The following is a 19,118-nucleotide window of genomic DNA, read 5'->3' as shown; positions in this document are numbered from 1 at the left end:
CACTTCACCCTGGACTTTGTCACAGGACTCCCCAACTCGGGTGGCAACACATGCATTCTCACAGTCATTGACTGCTTTTCCAAGTCAGTCCACTTCATCCCTCTGCCCAAGCTTTCCACAGCTAAAGAAACTGCCGAATTACTCATTCTCCACATTTTCCGCATACATAGACTCCCCACTGACATTGTCTCTGACCGGGGTCCTCAGTTCACTGCACAGTTCTGGAGGGTCTTCTGCAACCTCATTGGGGCCTCCTGTAGTCTCTCCTCAGGTTTCCATCCCCAAATCAATAGCCAGGTGGAACCAGTGAATCAAGATTTGGAGGTGGCACTCAGGTGCATGGCGTCCAGGGATGCCGGTTCTTGGAGTAAGTACCTACCTTGGGTCGAATACGCTCACAACACTCTGCCTTCATCTGCTACAGATCTCTTGCCCTTCCAGTGCTCCCTAGGTTACCAACCACCACTCTTCCCCAACCAAGAGGAGGAGGTCGCTGTACCCTCAGCCCAGATGTTCATACGCCGCTCCAGGAGGACGTGGTCATTGGCCCGGAGAAGACTCCTACGCTCCACTCTAGCATCCAAGAGGCAGGCCAACAACCATCGCTCTAAGGTGCCCACTTACTGGGTGGGGCAGCGAGTCATGCTCTCCATGTGCCATCTGCCCCTCAGAACCGTCTCCCGCAAGCTGGCTCCCAGATACATGGGACCCTTCCTCATCAGTAAGGTAATCAATCCATGTTCCATCAGACTGGCACTACCACTCACCATGCGACGCATTCACCCCACATTCCACGTATCACAGCTAAAACTTCTGGTCTCCAGTTTAGAGGCCTACACTGTCAAAAAGCTGCTGAAGGTGCGGCAACGAGGCAGAGGACTGCAGTACCTGGTGGACTGGGAAGGTTACGGTCCCGAGGAGAGAAGTTGGGTCCCCACCAGGTTCATCTTGGACCCAACCCTCATCTCTGACTTCCACCGGCAACACCCCGATGCTCTTCCTAAAGCGCTTGGAGACGCTCGTTGAAGGGGAGGTACTGTCATGCTTAGCCCCGGACATCTGCTCCAGAACTTGCGTATTTCCCACGTCAATGCCGATCTGGATCCGGGACGGGAATTCCATCCTGCCTGCTTCCCTGTTCAGCAAGCGCTCACCTGAATTCACTTCCTGATTTTCACCGCTGCCTTTATAAACGCTGTTCTCAGAAACAGACTTTGCCAGAACATCTCGTTTGTTTACTCTATCCATTTCTGTGCCTCATATGCTTTTCATGGTTTTTCTCACTAGCATTTTTCTTGTTCATGTTTTTTTTGCACTAGCGTTTTTCTTGTCCTTGCCTACCTAATTTTTTTGTCAAGTTTTTGTCTCCTTTTTTACCTGGACTATTTTTGCTATTGTTTCATTGTCTAGTTTGTTTAGCTTTTTGCCACACCTTTTCCCTGGATTAAACCCACCTTATTTATTGGATTACTGTCTATGTGTTCTACTTCTGGATCCAAACTTCACCACACCTCCAGCACCCATAACACTTCAAGAATCTTCAAGTAAGTCCAGTTGCTCTCTTTTACCATCCACAGTTTGTGTGCACACTTGAAACAACCTTAGGCTTAAAAAGCACTTTTCACATAAACTAATCAAGCTAAGACTAACGTTGCACAAATGCCAGCCTTATTTGGGACCACTCTCGTGTGGCAGCACGAAGGAGTTTGTCTGTGAGCTTCCATTTTGGTGTGTTCTTCTGAAAAGAGCACAGCTTCAATTCAGTTTAATGCAGATTTGCTATGTTGCTAAAGTCCTTCCCAGGCGGGATCTCATGATCCAGAAGGTCCTTGGTTCATTGGCTGAAGACGTGGAGGGAACCGCTTGCCTCTAATCTTCCTAATTTGTGTTATTATGGTGTAGTAATAACAGTAGCCGGTTTCAAACACAACGAAAGCAAAGCAACGCAACTGAGGTCCTTTTTTAACAGTGGCCTGTGGTCTGTGCAGCAATGCATGTTTGTCTCTTTGTTTCTTCACTTCTGCCTGCAGGCCGTAATGTCTGTTTTTACCGGCAGTGAATTGGTCAGAGAGCATCGGTCAGAAAGCCGAGGTTCATCTGATTTTGGGAGGACAGAGGCATGGGGCACTGGCAGCCACATGTGTCTGCAGCTGTAGTGAGGTGTTCGCATGGCGGGACGCAGGAGACTCATGTCGGGAGGTCAGGCAGAGGGAGTGAGATTTGTTCAGATCACCTAATTTATAGGCTTGCTTGTGTCACGATCCACAGCAGTACACTACCCAATCATGGAGCAGTGAAAGGTGAGATGAGGTGGATATTGTCCAGGGCAGGAAGTGAGGGAATTATGGGAGATGTAGTTGTGGAGATGTGCTGTACCTACACTCCCCTTTGAAATATCAGACCGGGATTGTTTTCCTCCATGCACATCTTCATGTAGTATACTGCAACTCTGTAAAGTTTCATCAAAATCCATCAAACCATTTAGGAGGAGTTGCGCTTATGATCCTGTCATCATATATTGCATTATGTAAGCGAATAAGTTGAATTATCTCCCCTTTGAAACATTGGACCAGGATTATTTTCATTCATGCACATCTTCAGGTGCAATACTGTGTAGGGGGGCTGCCATGCCATAGCCATAGTACCCACAATTCCCTGCTTCACTTTATGGCCCATCTTCTCCCCTTCCACTGTTACAGCATTGAACACAACAATCCCTGTATTCTGTCACACCATGAGTACCCCCTCACACATGCACGTTGATGATTCTCCAAAAGTAGAGCATAACACAGTGGTTATTACATGAAAATCATTTTATTTAATCTCCTTAACTTGAACATAAAATTCTCAGGCTTTCTCTCTCTCTTGTTTTTAACCTCAACTTAATTCAACATAAGAATAAATATGTTTTCTTGGAATATAAATAATTTACCAAAATAGTATAAATACTAAATCAAAATAACCTTCCTTTTGTTATATCTAACTTTAACAAGTAACATTTCTCTCTCTTTTTTTTAAAGAGTACATTAACATAACTCATGTAACATTCATCACAAAACTGGAGTGTCCTCCATAAACAGTCCTCCATAAACAGGCATTTTTATTGTTAATATCTGAAACAAAACCTTTCTCAAAATACTCACTACTGTAGTATAATCTGGTCTTTAGTGAGACACTTGAGCTTGCTTGTCTTTCATCAGCTTTGCTAGATCTGGGGACAGTGTGGAAACAGCTGCTAGCAGGCTGTTCTCCACATCCAGCCTGTTCCTCTTATTTGTTTTTATGTGTGTCAGAGCTGAGAATGTCACCTCACACATATATGTTGATCCAAAAGGTAAAAGTTCAATCAGTGCATGTTTTCCCAATTCAGGATATTCCTTCTCCATATTACACCAAAACTCTGTCAATGTCTTTTCTCTATGTGCCACTTTCAGGCCCCGGTCAGAAGACACATCCAGCAGCTGCTCCTGCAGCCTTGCAGGAAGCTTGTTGCTGCTCTCAGTTGCAGTGAATTGGTCCCTCACCCAATCCAGGCTTTCTGACTTTTTGTCAATATCCTGAAAGTACTGGTTAAAGTCTGAGTTGAGTTTGGATAGATGTTCTTCCACCAGTTTCACCACTGAAGCCCTGGTGACATCAGTAGTGGCAAGATGTGCATGAAGTAATGGGAAATGGCTCACATCACCCTCCTCACATTTCCTTTGCCACAGATTGAGCTTTTTTGTGAACCTTTCCACTTTCTCGTACATCCTCAGGATGTGTGACTCCTTGCCCTGGAGTGAGAGGTTGAGCTCGTTGAGTTTGGTAAACACATCAGCGAGATATGCCAGGCGTGCCACCCAATTGGCATCCTCAAACACCACAGCAAGAGAGTGCAGCTGCTCCTTCAAAAACGCAAAAACTTCACTGCGAAGTTCATAAAGCCTCAGTAGCATTTTTCCACGAGACAGCCAGCGGACGTCTGTGTGAAGCAGTAGCTGGTCGTGTTGCGCGCCGCTCTCATGGCAAAGAGTTTCGAACAGTCTGTGATTCAGTGGCCGGGACTGGATGAAGTTTATCATCTTCACAGCGTCATCCATAACAGCATTTAGATCAGGGCTCATTCTCTTACTAGCCAGAGCTTCCCGATGAATAACACAATGCATCCATTTAATGTCGGGGTTTACCTTTTTCACTTGTCCGAACAGTTCCTTCACGCTCCCCGTCATTGCAGCCGCGCCATCAGTACAGATGTAGCTGCATTGTTTCCACTGTATATCGTGTTCTTTGAAAAAACTGTCAATAACCTGGAACATTTTTTCCCCAGTTGTCTTTCCTGGCAGTCTTTTGCAAAACAAAATATGCTCGTTTATGTCTGACACATCTTTGTAACGAATGAAGGCCAGGAGCTGCGCTTCTCCACTCACATCTGTCATTTCATCCAGCTGCAAAGCGAACTGACCGGCTTGTTTTATTTTGCCCACGACTTGTCCCACAATATCAAGAGCCATATCATCAATCCGATGGGCCATGGTGTTGTTTGACAGGGGAACTTTCTTGAATGTCTCGGCTGCTTTTTTGTCTATCATAATTCCAGCCATACGAGTCGCTGCAGGGAGAATTAGTTCTTCAACAATTGACTGAGGATTTTTTTGTTTGTGCCACAAGCAGCGATACGGCGTAAGACGCCTCCAGGGCTTTGCTCGACACATTTGTGGTTTTCATCATTGTATTCTGAATCTGACCTGACTTAAATTCTGACAGCTTTCGTTTGTAGTACTCTTCAGTTTTCCCTACTTTTGCAGGGTGCTTGGTGCTCTGGTGTCGCTGCAAATGGGCTGGCTTCATTGCGCTGTAAGCCAGAATTTCACCACAGAAGAAACACTGAGGCTGCGGTAGTTCTGAAGACGTAGACGTGGTGAAACCATACAAAATGTAGTTTTCATTGTACTGCCTAGGTTTAGCTTTGGCCTCTTTCTTGCGTTTCTCTGCTGTCTCCTCCGAACCCCCTCCTGGATCCAGAGAAACTGGATGTTTTAACCATTTATCCATCTGCAGGTAGCAGCCAGACTTTTTGTAGATGTTATCGGTTGCTATGTTTTTGTATTTTGTGTCAAAGGTCATTGTCTTCCCGGGGAAACAAGTTGTAGCACAAACGTACCGTTTTATTGATGAGCTCGACATGACACATTGCTGAGAATATTTATCATCTTGGAAATTTTATTAAATAAATAGCCTATTACTAAATTCCACAACAGACATTCTGTTGTCCACATATTACGAGTTAGCTGAGTTATTGGGACTACACTTTTGTGTGACGCCTTAAAAAAAAAATCTCCCCGTGCGCCGCGTACTCCCTGCAGTACGTTCACGTACCCCTAGGGGTACGCGTACCCCCGGTTGGGAAACACAGCTCTATGCCATGTTCTATCGCCGCCCATTCTTCTTACTCCCTGTAATGGTATTGGATACAGAGATGATACCGGATACCAAATACAGTGACGTCACGACTGTCCTTTAAAACCTGCAGCGAAATCGAAATTCTTTCTCTCTGGCGGTGGATCCCCACACGTGAAAGAGACGTCGTTGCATCTGTGCTACAGAAGAACAAAGGAAAAAGAACAAGCTATTAATACCGGACCTTTAGCCAAAGTTCAATGTATTTGATCTTTGCATAGTAGCAATAATAACTGAACCGGTTAGTTACTGCAGCCCATGCAGTATTTTAAAGAGAAAAGGCGACCGGATCCCTTTTCCCTTTTGCAACGTCGACAAACTACAAACAAGATTCCTTCCAGATCATTGGACGACCGATGGGACACCGAAGATCTTCAGCTGATGAGCTGTAAAAGCAAAAGGAACAGAACTGTTTTCTCCCTGGACCTGCGCTCCGCACTGTCTTCGGATAACAGACGGTGCACTTTCAGTCGCCAAGCAAGAGCGATCTCAAGTAAGGCTGGCATCTGGGCAATTGTTAGTCTTAGCTGTGGCTAGTTAATGTGAAGAGTGTTGTTTATTTGACTTTATTCATGGTTTAAATGGACGCATTTTGATTTACATGAAAGCCGGTCTTAGACCGCGCGTTGTTTGATTTGTTTTGTTTACTGTTCATATTAGTTTGATCATTCATGCTCTCTCTCTCTCTCTCTCTCTCTCTCTCTTTCTCTTTAACTCCCTCCATCACACTACACCCCTCAACATTGGGATTTCAGGAGTAGCTAAGGGTTGAGTAGAAGTTTGGGTTTAAGGCCTATCTGGGACTAGTTTTTAAGCTACAGATCCTTTGTCTCTCTCCCTCGTGTGCTCTCCTTGTTGCCCATCCCCTGTTAGGTGGAGCCTAGCACAAAGGCTTGCGCACTACATTTTACATACCACGCCTATCTCTCACCCACGTGCCGCCTCGCTCCCTCACTTCCTTCCTTCTTGTCATGCGCCTGCGCACGCTCTCTCTCTCCCTAGTTCCTCCTCATCTCATTAGTGCGCAGTTGCGCACACGCATGCACACGCCTGCACTCTCACACACACACACACTCTCACGCACACTCTCACACAGACACGCATAAACACGTGATTTCCCTCTCACATTTTAACATTCACTTGCCCCTACACTTGTAACACTTGCATATAGCCCATTACTTCTGATCACCATTAGTGCCTTGGTTATCATCATATTCACTGCTGATTTCTTACTCTGTTTACTGCTGGTTATTATTCTACTTACTACTGACTATTGCTTTATACACTACTGATTATTACTTGTATACATTGTATCACCATTTATATTGAATTATTCCTTGGCTGCTATTGTTGCTATATCTGGTCAGTATTAGTTTGCTAATTCGTGTCAGCTATTTCAATAAATGGTGCCTTTGGAGTAAACTGTGTCCTGTCTATTGCTACAACATTCACTGAGTGCCAACCTCTGCCAAACAAGTATTCTAATTGCCTTCACCCATTGGGTTGTTATATGAATGTTATAGGTCTAGAGTAAACGTATTAAATTAGAGCTACAATGCTCACCAAAACTATAGCAACTTCACCACTAAGCTATTCCATTGATTTTAATAGTTTAGCTATAAACTATTAGACACTTGAATTAATGATTAATGAATTTATGAGACTGATCCCTTTTTACATGAGACTGATTTGATAAGCCTATTGCACCTACAACTGCAACCATGTAAAGTTTCATGAAAATCCATCAAACTATTTAACCATTAGCGCTTTCGATGTAAGAGATCTAATATTTAATAGCCCCACCTTTAGATCAAAGGTGCTGGCAGCAGCTGTACAGTCAGTATGATCTAATTTTATATTGATTAGGTTAGTGGAAAAAACTCTCTGAATATTTCTACCTTTTTGTTTAGTTTGGGGAACAGACACAGTCTCAATGTGGTGGACCCTGAGTGACAACTCTGTGCAGCTAGCAGACAGTCAGTTTAGCCTGTTCGTCTGCTTCCTGGCCTTGGCTCTGTCAGGCTCTGTCAGAAATTAACTAGGGCTGTTCTGAGACTGTGATCTATGCTGCAGGAAATGAGAGCAGCACCTTCCTGAGTGGGATGGATACTGTCCCGCCCTAACAGGCCAGCAGTGCCCTCAAAATTAGCCCAATTATCTATAAAGCCCACACTTTTCAGAGCAACACCTGGATAACCAGCAGTTCAGCGACCATTTGTACCTGTGCTTGCAGAACCTGTGCTTGCCTAGGACCCTAAGATTACCTGCTATGTCTGGCACCTGACTAAAACTGCTGGTGCCCCTAAAGGCTGAGCTAATTTCATGTGCCATATGATAGTCCCCTATAACCAGAGCTCTGTCAGGTTTCTCAGTGGGTGCATCACTAAGGAGAGCAAACCTGTTCGACACATGACATGGAGAGGAGTGGTGCTCCCGTGGGCGAGCCTCAGCGGTAGCTTTGGCTCTACGCTTATGCCGCCGAGCCATCACCCATTTGCCCCGCTGTAAGGGCTCTAACGCTGGAGTTGGGAGATTACTAACTCCACCTAGGGCATCCAGACTTTCCCCTACAGAAACTACACTGTTCTCATACTCACCGACCTTCTCTAAAGCCTGGACACGCGCTTCTAACACTATAATCTTCTCCGTCAGAGAGCTAACTAATCTGCACTTATCACAAATAAAGCTATCGCTAGAGATGGAGGAAGAATGACTAAACATCCTGCACTCAGCACACTGAACAGGCTGAAGGTGTGCCATGATGAAAAGATTCACGTACCTTAATCGAAGATCTGTTGATATTAAAGCAGATCCGATGTAGATGGCCTCCGCTTGTCACATGCTCCATTACATTAACTGTATTTCTCTAACAAGCAATACTAGGGTTTCCCTCCATCCACTCATCAGTCTCAACTGTAGCTAAATTCACCTAACAAACACCTGATATTTACAGCCCTTCCAATCCTACAGAGACATGTCAGTGAAAGCAGAGACTGGGCAAAGTTATGTTATGCTGACCACAGGCAAATCTGTGCTTAGTGTGTGCAGGCAGTATTCCCTCATTTGGTTACAGATTAAGCCTGTAATCAGTGGTTGTCTATATTTAGCAGACAATTATAAGCTTCACTTTTTAATATATTTATCAATATGATAAATTTAGTGGGCAGCACAGTGGTGTAGTGGTTAGCGCTGTCGCCTCACAGCAAGAAGGTCTGGGTTCAAGCCCCGTGGCCGGCAAGGGCCTTCCTGTGTGGAGTTTGCATGTTCTCCCTGTGTCCGCATGGGTATGCTCCGGTTTCCCCCACACTCCAAAGACATGCAGGTTAGGTTAACTGGTGACTCTAAATTGACCGTGAGTGTGAATGGTTGTCTATGTGTCAGCCCTGTGATGACCTGGCAACTTGTCCAGGGTGTACCCCGCCTTTCGCCGGTAGTCAGCTGGGATAGGCTCCAGCTTGCCTGAGACCCTGTAGAACAGGATAAAGCGGCTAGAGATAATGAGATGAGATAAATTTAGCAATCATCCCCATAGGAACATCATTCACACTATCTCACATGTTTTAAACTTATATACCCCAGTCATTCTTATTGTCTTCTGTAGCTAACTCATGACAAAGAAGAATAATCAATACCAGTTTAATTAAGTGTACCATTATTAAACATGGCTAGTTTCAGGGCTATGGGCTTTCTTCATTTAACACATTTGTCAAATTGATTTAACTCAGGATGCAACGGAGAATTGAGTATCAATATTCATCCAGTAATTCATACAACTGGAAAACATGACCATCAACTTTGCCAGTACCAATTTCAGATGTTAAAATGTAGCTTCTCAACATTGTCAGGGTGGTAGATAAGGAGACACGTATAGGTACAACAGAGTTTTATTGAAACTCACAAAGAAATCCAATATGAGGGCAAAACTCAGGAAACAGGCAATGGTCAGGCAATCAACAAACATAAGGCAAGAATCAGAACCAGGAAACAAGAACAGGGTTCAAACCAGAATTCCACCATAGCAATACGCAAAGGTTTCGCATCAGCAGACATGCAAACACTGAGCATATGCTTCACGATGAAGATGTGAACTGAGAGTCTTTCCCTGTGTCCGAAATCAATCACTCACTCACTCCTCCCTACTCCCTATATAGGGAATTACTATATAGAGGACTATATAGTGAGCTCATTGGTAAAATGAAAAAAAAAAAAGCTTTTGGACACCAGTCCGTTGCACTGGTATTTACGTCATTACTGTCGCACAATTAAAACGTGCCAGATCAGGTGGCTGGTGGGGTTTCAAAATAATAAATAGATGCATGTATTTTTGTGATAAATACATATTATACTGAGCGTATTTCCCACATTAATCAATACAAAGTACCTGCATCTTTCAGTTTTTTTAATTTCTTCTTTGTTGCTGCCTTTTATTAAATCAAATTTGAGACTTTTAATTTGATTTCTTTCAGCGTGACCGTAATGCATGATGGGATATATTGCTTTGGTTAGTGACCATCGTTGCATACTACTTTTCATGATGCATTGTGGGACACTTTGAGTGTACTATATACAACCCCGATTCCAAAAAAGTTGGGACAAAGTACAAATTGTAAATAAAAATGGAATGCAATAATTTACAAATCTCAAAAACTGATATTGTATTCACAATAGAACATAGACAACATATCAAATGTCGAAATTGAGACATTTTGAAATCTCATGCCAAATACTGGCTCATTTGAAATTTCATGACAGCAACACATCTCAAAAAAGTTGGGACAGGGGCAATAAGAGGCTGGAAAAGTTAAAGGTACAAAAAAGGAACAGCTGGAGGACCAAATTGCAACTCATTAGGTCAATTGGCAATAGGTCATTAACATGACTGGGTATAAAAAGAGCATCTTGGAGTGGCAGTGGCTCTCAGAAGTAAAGATGGGAAGAGAATCACCAATCCCCCAATTCTGTGCCGACAAATAGTGGAGCAATATCAGAAAGGGGTTCAACAGTGTAAAATTGCAAAGAGTTTGAACATATCATCATCTACAGTGCATAATATCATCAAAAGATTCAGAGAATCTGGAAGAAGCTCTGTGCGTAAGGGTCAAGGCCAGAAAACCATACTGGGTGCCCGTGATCTTCGGGCCCTTAGATGGCACTGCATCACATACAGGCATGCTTCTGTATTGGAAATCACAAAATGGGCTCAGGAATATTTCCAGAGAACATTATCTGTGAACACAATTCACCGTCTGACTTACTGCCGGCAATGCGAACCAGACTCCTGCTCCGTTCGTACAGGGACCGGACAGCCCTTAGCAAAGAGCCCCGAACCCCATACTCCCGAAGCACCCCCCACAGAATACTACGGGGGACACGGTCGAATGCCTTCTCCAGATCCACAAAGCACATGTGGACTGGTTGGGCAAACTCCCATGAACCCTCGAGCACCCTATGAAGGGTATAGAGCTGGTCCAGTGTTCCGCGACCAGGACGAAAACCGCATTGTTCCTCCTGGATCCGAGGTTCGACTATTGGTCGAATTCTCCTCTCCAGTACCCTGGAGTAAACCTTCCCTGGGAGGCTGAGAAGTGTGATTCCCCTATAATTGGGGCACACTCTCCGGTCCCCTTTCTTAAAAAGAGGGACCACCACCCCAGTCTGCCACTCCAGAGGCACTGTCCCTGACCGCCATGCGATGTTGCAGAGGCGTGTCAACCAAGACAGCCCCACAACATCCAGAGACTTGAGATACTCAGGGCGGATCTCATCCACCCCCGGTGCCTTGCCACCGAGGAGCTTGCAAACCACCTCAGTGACTTCGGCTTGGGTAATGTTCCCAGTGCATGTTGGACTCCGGCAGGGCTGCCCTTTGTCACCGGTTCTGTTCATAATTTTTATGGACAGAATTTCTAGGCGCAGCCAGGGGCCAGAAGGAATCCTGTTTGGGAACCACAGGATTTCATCTCTGCTTTTTGCGGATGATGTTGTCCTGTTGGCTTCTTCAAACCAGGATCTTCAGCATGCACTGGGGCGGTTTGCAGTCGAGTGTGAAGCGGCTGGGATGAGAATCAGCACCTCCAAGTCCGAGGCCATGGTTCTCGACCGGAAAAGGGTGGCTTGCCCTCTCCAGGTTGGTGGAGAAGTTCTGCCTCAAGTGGAGGAGTTTAAGTATCTCGGGATCTTGTTCACGAGTGAGGGAAGGATGGAGCGTGAGATCGACAGGCGGATCGGTGCAGCCTCCGCAGTGATGCGGTCGCTTTACCGGTCCGTTGTGGTGAAGAAGGAGCTGAGCCAAAAGGCGAAGCTCTCAATTTACCGGTCGATCTACGTTCCGACTCTCACCTATGGTCATGAGCTTTGGGTAATGACCGAAAGGACAAGATCGCGGATACAAGCGGCCGAAATGAGTTTCCTTCGCAGGGTGGCTGGGCGCTCCCTTAGAGATAGGGTGAGAAGCACAGTCACTCGGGAGGAGCTCGGAGTAGAGCCGCTGCTGCTCCACATCGAGAGGAATCAGCTGAGGTGGCTCGGGCATCTTTTTCGGATGCCTCCTGGATGCCTCCCTGGGGAGGTGCTCCAGGCATGTCCCCCCGGGAGGAGGCCCCGGGGAAGACCCAGGACACGCTGGAGGGACTATGTCTCTCGGCTGGCCTGGGAACGCCTCAGTGTTCTTCCCGAGGAGCTGGCCGAGGTGTCTGGGGAAAGGGAAGTTTGGGCTTCCCTGCTTAGACTGCTGCCTCCGCGACCCGGTCCCGGATAAAGCGGAAGAAGACAATTCACCGTGCCATCCGCTGTTGCCAGCTAAAACTCTGTAGTTCAAAGAAGAAGCCGTATCTAAACACGATCCAGAAGCGCAGATGTCTTCTCTGGGCCAAGGCTCATTTAAAATGGACTGTGGCAAAGTGGAAAACACTTCTGTAGTCAGACGAATCAAAATTTGAAGTTCTTTATGGAAATCAGGGGCGCCATGTCATTCGGACTAAAGAGGAGAAGGACGACCCAAGTTGTTGTCAGCACTCAGTTCAGAAGTCTGCATCTCTGATGGTATGGGGTTGCATTAGTGCATGTGGCATGGGCAGCTTACACATCTGGAAAGACACCATCAATGCTGAAAGGTATATCCAGGTTCTCGAGCAACATATGCTCCCATCCAGACAACGTCTCTTTCAGGGAAGACCTTGCATTTTCCACCATGGCAATGCCAAACCACATACTGCATCAATTACAACATCATGGCTGCGTAGAAGAAGGGTCTGGGTACTGAACTGGCCAGCCTGCAGTCCAGATCTTTCACACATAGAAAACATTTGGCACATCATAAAACGGAAGATACGACAAAAAAAGACCTAAGATAGTTGAGCAACTAGAATCCTACATTAGACAAGAATGTTCCTATCCCTAAACTTGAGCAATGTGTTTTCTCAGTCCCCAGACGTTTACAGACTGTTGTAAAGAGAAAAGGGGATGTTTCACAGTGGTAAACATGGCCTTGTCCCAACTTTTTTGAGATGTGTTGTTGTCATGAAATTTAAAATCACCTAATTTTTCTCTTTAAATGATACATTTTCTCAGTTTAAACATTTGATATGTCATCTATGTTCTATTCTGAATAAAATATGGAATTTTGAAACTTCCACATCATTGCATTCCGTTTTTATTTACAATTTGTACTTTGTCCCAACTTTTTTGGAATCGGGGTTGTATGTGAGCGTGCACTATATGTAAATGATCCTCACTAAGGTTTCGGACAGCACTACAAAATGGCGTCCTCGCTATATAGTGTCCTATTTTGTGAGTAGGGAGCGATTTTGGACACAGGGTTTATAGTGTCACACAGGAATGTGGCTGCAAACATAATTTAATTCAGTAATTGAGTGAATGTGAGAGTTTGTGATGGTTGGGTATTGTAGTCCTCTGTGGCCATGTTTGTAGGGAGTTATAGTTAGATGCTGATTCTGACACTGATATGACAAACATTTTTGTTGCATTAAACAGATTTAATGGAGACTGATGGAAAGACATTTGAAGTTATTCTTTTTTCACTTGAAAGTAAATCAGGTTATATAGAAAACACTCTGAAAAAGCACACAGAGGTTAGCTACAAGGCAATATCAGTTCCAATATTGTGTCAGTCCTGCGTGCCTCGGCGTTTGCACCTAAAGGTGCGCCTTGGCGTGTTGCACCTAAAGGCGTGCCTCGGGCTGCGTGCGCGCCAAGTGAGCTGCAGCACGTGTGCCATAAACAAGGCACACCTGTTCTCAATCAGTAACTAAGTGTTGGATTATTTAAGGACTGCACTGAGGGTAATGTGACGCGAAATAGGGAGGGAAAGTAATCTCATCGCCCCCTACTGGATGCGTTCCAACCTCTATAGCAAAATGAATGGGAATATCTTTTCAAAAAATTACATTTCGGGTTACACTTCAAAGTTAAGACAATGGCTTCCATATGTTGTGCATGTCGGGCAGCTCTATCAATCCTGGTGATCATACTTTATTTTTTTCCACCAATTTGAATTGTTTTGAATGTTTTTTAATAAGCTGATCAAAGACTACACGGACCCGACATTGCGTATGTGACGTCACTGCAAGTCTAGCGACTTTCCAAATCTGTAGCAGGTAGCGGCCAGGGAGTAGCCTACATCAACATGCCAATTTGTATAGCGTGGTTGGCGGAGTATTTCTGTACCAATAAGAAATGCATCCCTCGTGGGGATAACCATTACAGATCAGGGCATGTAGTCAACTGCTGCTATTCACAGGGAGAGCTGTCAGCACTCGTAAGGGCTAGTATGAAGAACAAAATTTATCAAGCCTACTGCTGACATAATATGAGCGACTCTGACTAGACAGTTTGGTTATAGTCTGTTTCTGACAGGTTAGGCACAATTTCAATCTTGTAAAAGACAGCGAAATTTCACCTGATACTTTTACAGTTAGTAGATAATCCCAACATATACAACATATTTTTTGGGGGTGTACAAGTTCCACGTCATAACTTCATGGGATTTTTTTAAAAATCGGGTCTATGGGATTTTCAATAGTATGATTCTCAGCTTAGGAACGCTACCACTAGGATCGCTGTGTTTCACTTTCCCTCCCTATATTATGTCGTGTCTAGTGTGCATACCGAACCTTGTTTCCCATTCCTGTTGATTCCCTGGTTTCTCGACTCCTGTTCTCGTTCCTAGTTCTCATCCTTGTTTTGCCTCCAATATCCTGTTTGCACCTTGATTGACCTCTTGCCTGTTATCCTGTTTATGACCTTGCCTGCTGATTCAGACTGTTTGCCGTTGTGTGTGTGTTTCATGCACTTTATGTTTAAATCACACTGTATGATATTGAACATTTCTGCACTTACATCCTCCTCTCTCACGCACTCTGACAGAATACTTCGCCATACTATGGATGTAGCGGATTTGTTTCAATACGCAATTCCATGCCACTTCTGGGTTTCCCTGTCCCTGCCGCTAACCTCATATTTCCACCGACCTACTGACGCTCACCCTCCTATGCCCTACGAAGGAGAATATCACCCAGTGGGATTCCGCATCCAGTGTGGGGTTCTCTATGATGACTTCCTAGAGCCCAAGCCACCCGAACCCATCTGGGTAAGCTTTGTATTGACATTCATTTCTGGACGAGCACACAGATGGGTAGACTATCTAATTTGGGTGGAACACCCATGCCTTGGTAACTCTCAGACTTTTTTTGATATGCTCAAGTTTATATATGAATCTGTCGTAAAGGAGGAACCCCTTGAAAATTTTTGGGGAGGGGCAATCAGGTCAGTGGTTGACGCAGCAGAGGAGGCTGTTGCTCTAGAGCACCTCCTAAAGACAACCACTCCTGAGGCCGACTCAGCTGAGGAGACCATTGCCCCAGAGCTCCCCCCAGTGGCTGATATAGAGACAGCAGAGGAGGCTGTCTCATTTGAGCTGGTTCCTCAGCCAGTGCCAGCAGCTGTTCCTGTTTCCATGCCAGCACCTGTTCCTGTTCCAGCGCCAGCACCTGCTCCCGAGCCAGTGCCAGCGCCTGCTCCTGAGCCAGCGCCTGCTCCCGAGCCAGAGCCAGCGTCCTCTCTCGTGCCAGAGCCCGCGCTACAGCCAGCGCCGCAGCCAGTGTCAGAGCTCGCACCACAGCCAGTGCTGCAGCCATTGTCAGAATCTGCACCACAGCCAGCACCGGAGCCCACTCCTGTGCCAGTTCCTGCTCCAGAGCCCTCTACGGAGCCAGTTCCTGCTCCAGAGCCCTCTACGGAGTCTGAGCCCAGCCAAGAGCCCAAGCCAGAACCAGAGCCTGAGTCCTCATCGTCCACAGAACCAGAGCCCAAGTTCTCGTTGTCTTCAGAATTCGAGCCCTCGTCATCTTCAGAGCTTGAACCCAAATCCAGTCCTGAGTCCCTGTCATCTTCAGAGCTCAAGTCCAGTCCAGAGTCCACGTCAAGTCCCGAAGTCAAGCCAACTCCTAGCCTAGAACCCAAGTCATGTCCAGAGCCTAAGCCCGAACCTTGGCGCATGCACCTAAAGGTGCACCTCGGGCTGTGCGCCCACCGAGTGAGCTGCAGCACGCGCGCCGTAAAGAAGGTGCACCTGTTCTCAATCAGTAACTAAGTGTTGGACTATTTAAGGACTGCGCTGAGGGTAATGCGATGCGAAGTATTATGCTGCGTCTAGTGTGCATACCGAGCCTTGTTTCCCTTTCCTGTTGATTTCCTGGTTTCAAGTTTATTTATTTGTATATGGTTTCTCAACTCCTGTTCTTGTTCCTAGTTCTCGTCCTCATTTTGCCTCCAATATCCTGTTTGCACCTTGATTGACCTCTTGCCTGTTATCCTGTTTATGACCTTGCCTGCTGATTCGGTCTGTTTGCCGTTGTGTGTGTTTCATGCACTTTATGTTTAAATCACACTGTATGATATTGAACACTTCTGCACTTACATCCGCCTCTCTCGCACACTCTGACACATTGCTTTATTTTCATCTTTGCCCATTAAGTTAATTAAATGATTGGAAATGCTTTAGAAACATCAGTTAAATGCTTGACTAACATGACCAACCTGGAAATGCGTTAGAAACATGTTAAATGCTTGACGAACATGATGGCTGATTCACAATTAAAATTGTCCCTTTTGAATGACTCTTGAGGGTCAGAAGCCAAAAGTTAGTTAGTTAGTTAGTTAGTTAGTTAGTTAGTTAGTTAGTTAGTTAGTTAGTTAGTTTAACAAACAAACAAAACACATAACTTTTGGTTTAAAAAAAGAATAGCTTGTAACTTACCTGAATATAATTAGATTGCCTTAAATGTAGCCTTCAAATGCACTTAAAGAGAATGTACAGAGAAGAAGGGGTGAGTCAGAGCAAAGATCTGAGGAAAAAAAAGAAATAGCTTTTTTATGTATGTGCGGTGCTATAGATCTCTGGTGCACTGTAAATAAGATTTACCTCAAATGTATTAAGAAAATAAAAACTATAGAGTCTGGGAGAGAACTATTATAGACTTGATCAATAATTATGTTACAGTACTGGAGACATGTAGAAATTCATAGCTTATTAGATACAGAAAAACTAGCATAGGTAATCTGTATCCAGAATATCATACTGTACGGTAAGTGCAACATGTTTGACTAGTTCAGTTAAACGGTTAATAGAACAGCCATTAAGCTATAAAAACGGAGGAAGGATTAATAACAAACAGAAGTTGGATGATTAATTGACACACTATCCTCAGAGGGTGGAAAGAATTTGAGAATTTGAGGGTGGCACGGTGGTGGAGTGGTTAGCACTGTCGCTTCACAGCAAGAAGGTTCTGGGTTCAAGCCCAATGGCCAACAGATGCCTTTCTGTGTGGAGTATGCATGTTCTACCCGTGTCTGCATGGGTTTCCTCTGGGTGATCCGGTTTCCCCAAAGACATGCAGTTAGGCTAAATGGTGGCTCTAAATTGACTGTAGGTGTGAATGGTTGTTTGTCTCTACTGTATATGTCAGCCCTGCAATGATCTGGTGACTTGTCCAGGGTGTACCCTGTTTCTTGCCCATAGTCAGCTGGGATAGGCTCTAGCTTGCTCGCAACCCTGCACAGGATAAGTGGTTACAGATAATGGATAGATGGACTTTTGGAGAGTAAACTCAACAATTCGATGAGAATTTCCCCAGTCTACTCTCACAGGAAGCCAAGCTTTTAATGATTGAAAGGGGGGAATTTTATTTCAAGTCACATTTAGAAACAGTCGTCCATATGTCTCTTATCATGATCATTAGCATACCATTCAATTTACTTTTTCATTTTTAGTTATCATTTTAACTGCATTGATTTATGAAAGTTTCATTTTGACAGAAATAACCACCTCGCAAATTCACAAATAAGTATACATAATTGCTTTTCCTTAGGCTGTCAGCACTCTGCAAAGTAGGCATACTAAATAAATTAAAAGGTACATCAATTTTACTTAATTTTATTTTAGATGGTTCTGCCAAATTTTGTTCACACACTACCTGAAAAGTCACAAGCATTACTCATTTTTTATCGAACAATGAAATGATTAAAACATGAGAATCAGAAGTGACAGAGCATCATGAGAAGTATGAGAGCATCATAAGCCAACCTTGTTCCACCACTCACAATATGACACTCTCGGCAGTGTGAACACAGTGCCCTGCCTCACCAGAGTATTAACAATTGTACATTGTTTCCTGCTTATCACCAGTTTAATAAAAGACTGACCATTCAGGGGCAGATCCAGACCGATGCAACCGATGTATGTGCATCGGTCAGAAATATGTGCACCATTGGCATTGGACACGGAGTGTTTGTTTACTTTACCGCTAGCCAGCTACAGGCTATAGCTATGCTCAACCAACAGACCAATGGTTCAGGATCCGACCACCTGCAGTAAGCGGTGATGCTTATCTGACCTAATTACATGTATTCTCACCATGCTTTGGATTCTTCATGTGCAAGTAACATCACGCTTGACGCCCCAACCCAGAAGTTCGCCATGTTGGATGACAAACATCAACCAGGAACCAGTGCTTCACATGTGAGCTGCTGCAATGCTTCCTGATTTTCTTTTGATTCTTTGCCTTTGAAGAATGACAATGCCTACTTTGTGTGTGGGATACAATTGTGGTAATAATACCACTCATGACAAAGAGAAACGGTTCTTCTGAATTCCCAAAATAATTAAAAATGACAACAAAACCAGTTTAATAAAGACTGACCATTCAGGGGCAGATCCAGACCGATGCAACCGATGTATGTGCATCGGTCAGAAATATGTGCACCATTGGCATTGGACACGGAGCATTTGTTTACTTTACCGCTAGCCAGCTACAGGCTATAGCTATGCTCAACCAACAGACCAATGGTTCAGGATCCGACCACCTGCAGTAAGCGGTGATGCTTATCTGACCTAATTACATGTATTCTCACATGTATTCGGCACGGTGGTGTAGTGGTTAGCACTGTCGCCTCACAGCAAGAAGGTCCTGGGTTTGAGCCCCGGGGCCGGCAAGGGCCTTTCTGTGCGGAGTTTGCATGCTCTCCCCGTGTCTGCGTGGGTTTCCTCCGGGTGCTCCGGTTTCCCCCACAGTCCAAAGACATGCAGGTTAGGTTAACTGGTGACTCTAAATTGACCGTAGGTGTGAATGTGAGTGTGAATGGTTGTCTGTGTCTATGTGTCAGCC

The 19,118-nt window shown here is 44.9% G+C and overlaps 1 protein-coding gene across 1 annotated transcript; it reads right to left on the bottom strand.

Moving 5' to 3' along the window:
• Nucleotides 1-3,164: 3,164 nt before the first annotated feature.
• Nucleotides 3,165-4,568, bottom strand: LOC132869037 (zinc finger BED domain-containing protein 5-like). Its single transcript, XM_060902393.1, has one exon. The coding sequence runs from the start codon at nt 4,566-4,568 to the stop codon at nt 3,165-3,167; it is 1,404 nt and encodes a 467-aa protein (XP_060758376.1).
• Nucleotides 4,569-19,118: the final 14,550 nt, after the last annotated feature.

Source organism: Neoarius graeffei, chromosome 20 (genome assembly GCF_027579695.1).
Source record: "Neoarius graeffei isolate fNeoGra1 chromosome 20, fNeoGra1.pri, whole genome shotgun sequence".
NCBI classification, from domain to species: domain Eukaryota; kingdom Metazoa; phylum Chordata; class Actinopteri; order Siluriformes; family Ariidae; genus Neoarius; species Neoarius graeffei.
This window is presented reverse-complemented; position numbering and strand designations above follow the sequence as displayed.

Coding starts and splice junctions, on each gene's coding strand:
- LOC132869037 (XM_060902393.1), bottom strand. CDS start 4,568: ATGATAGACAAAAAAGCAGCCGAGACATTCAAGAAAGTTCCCCTGTCA.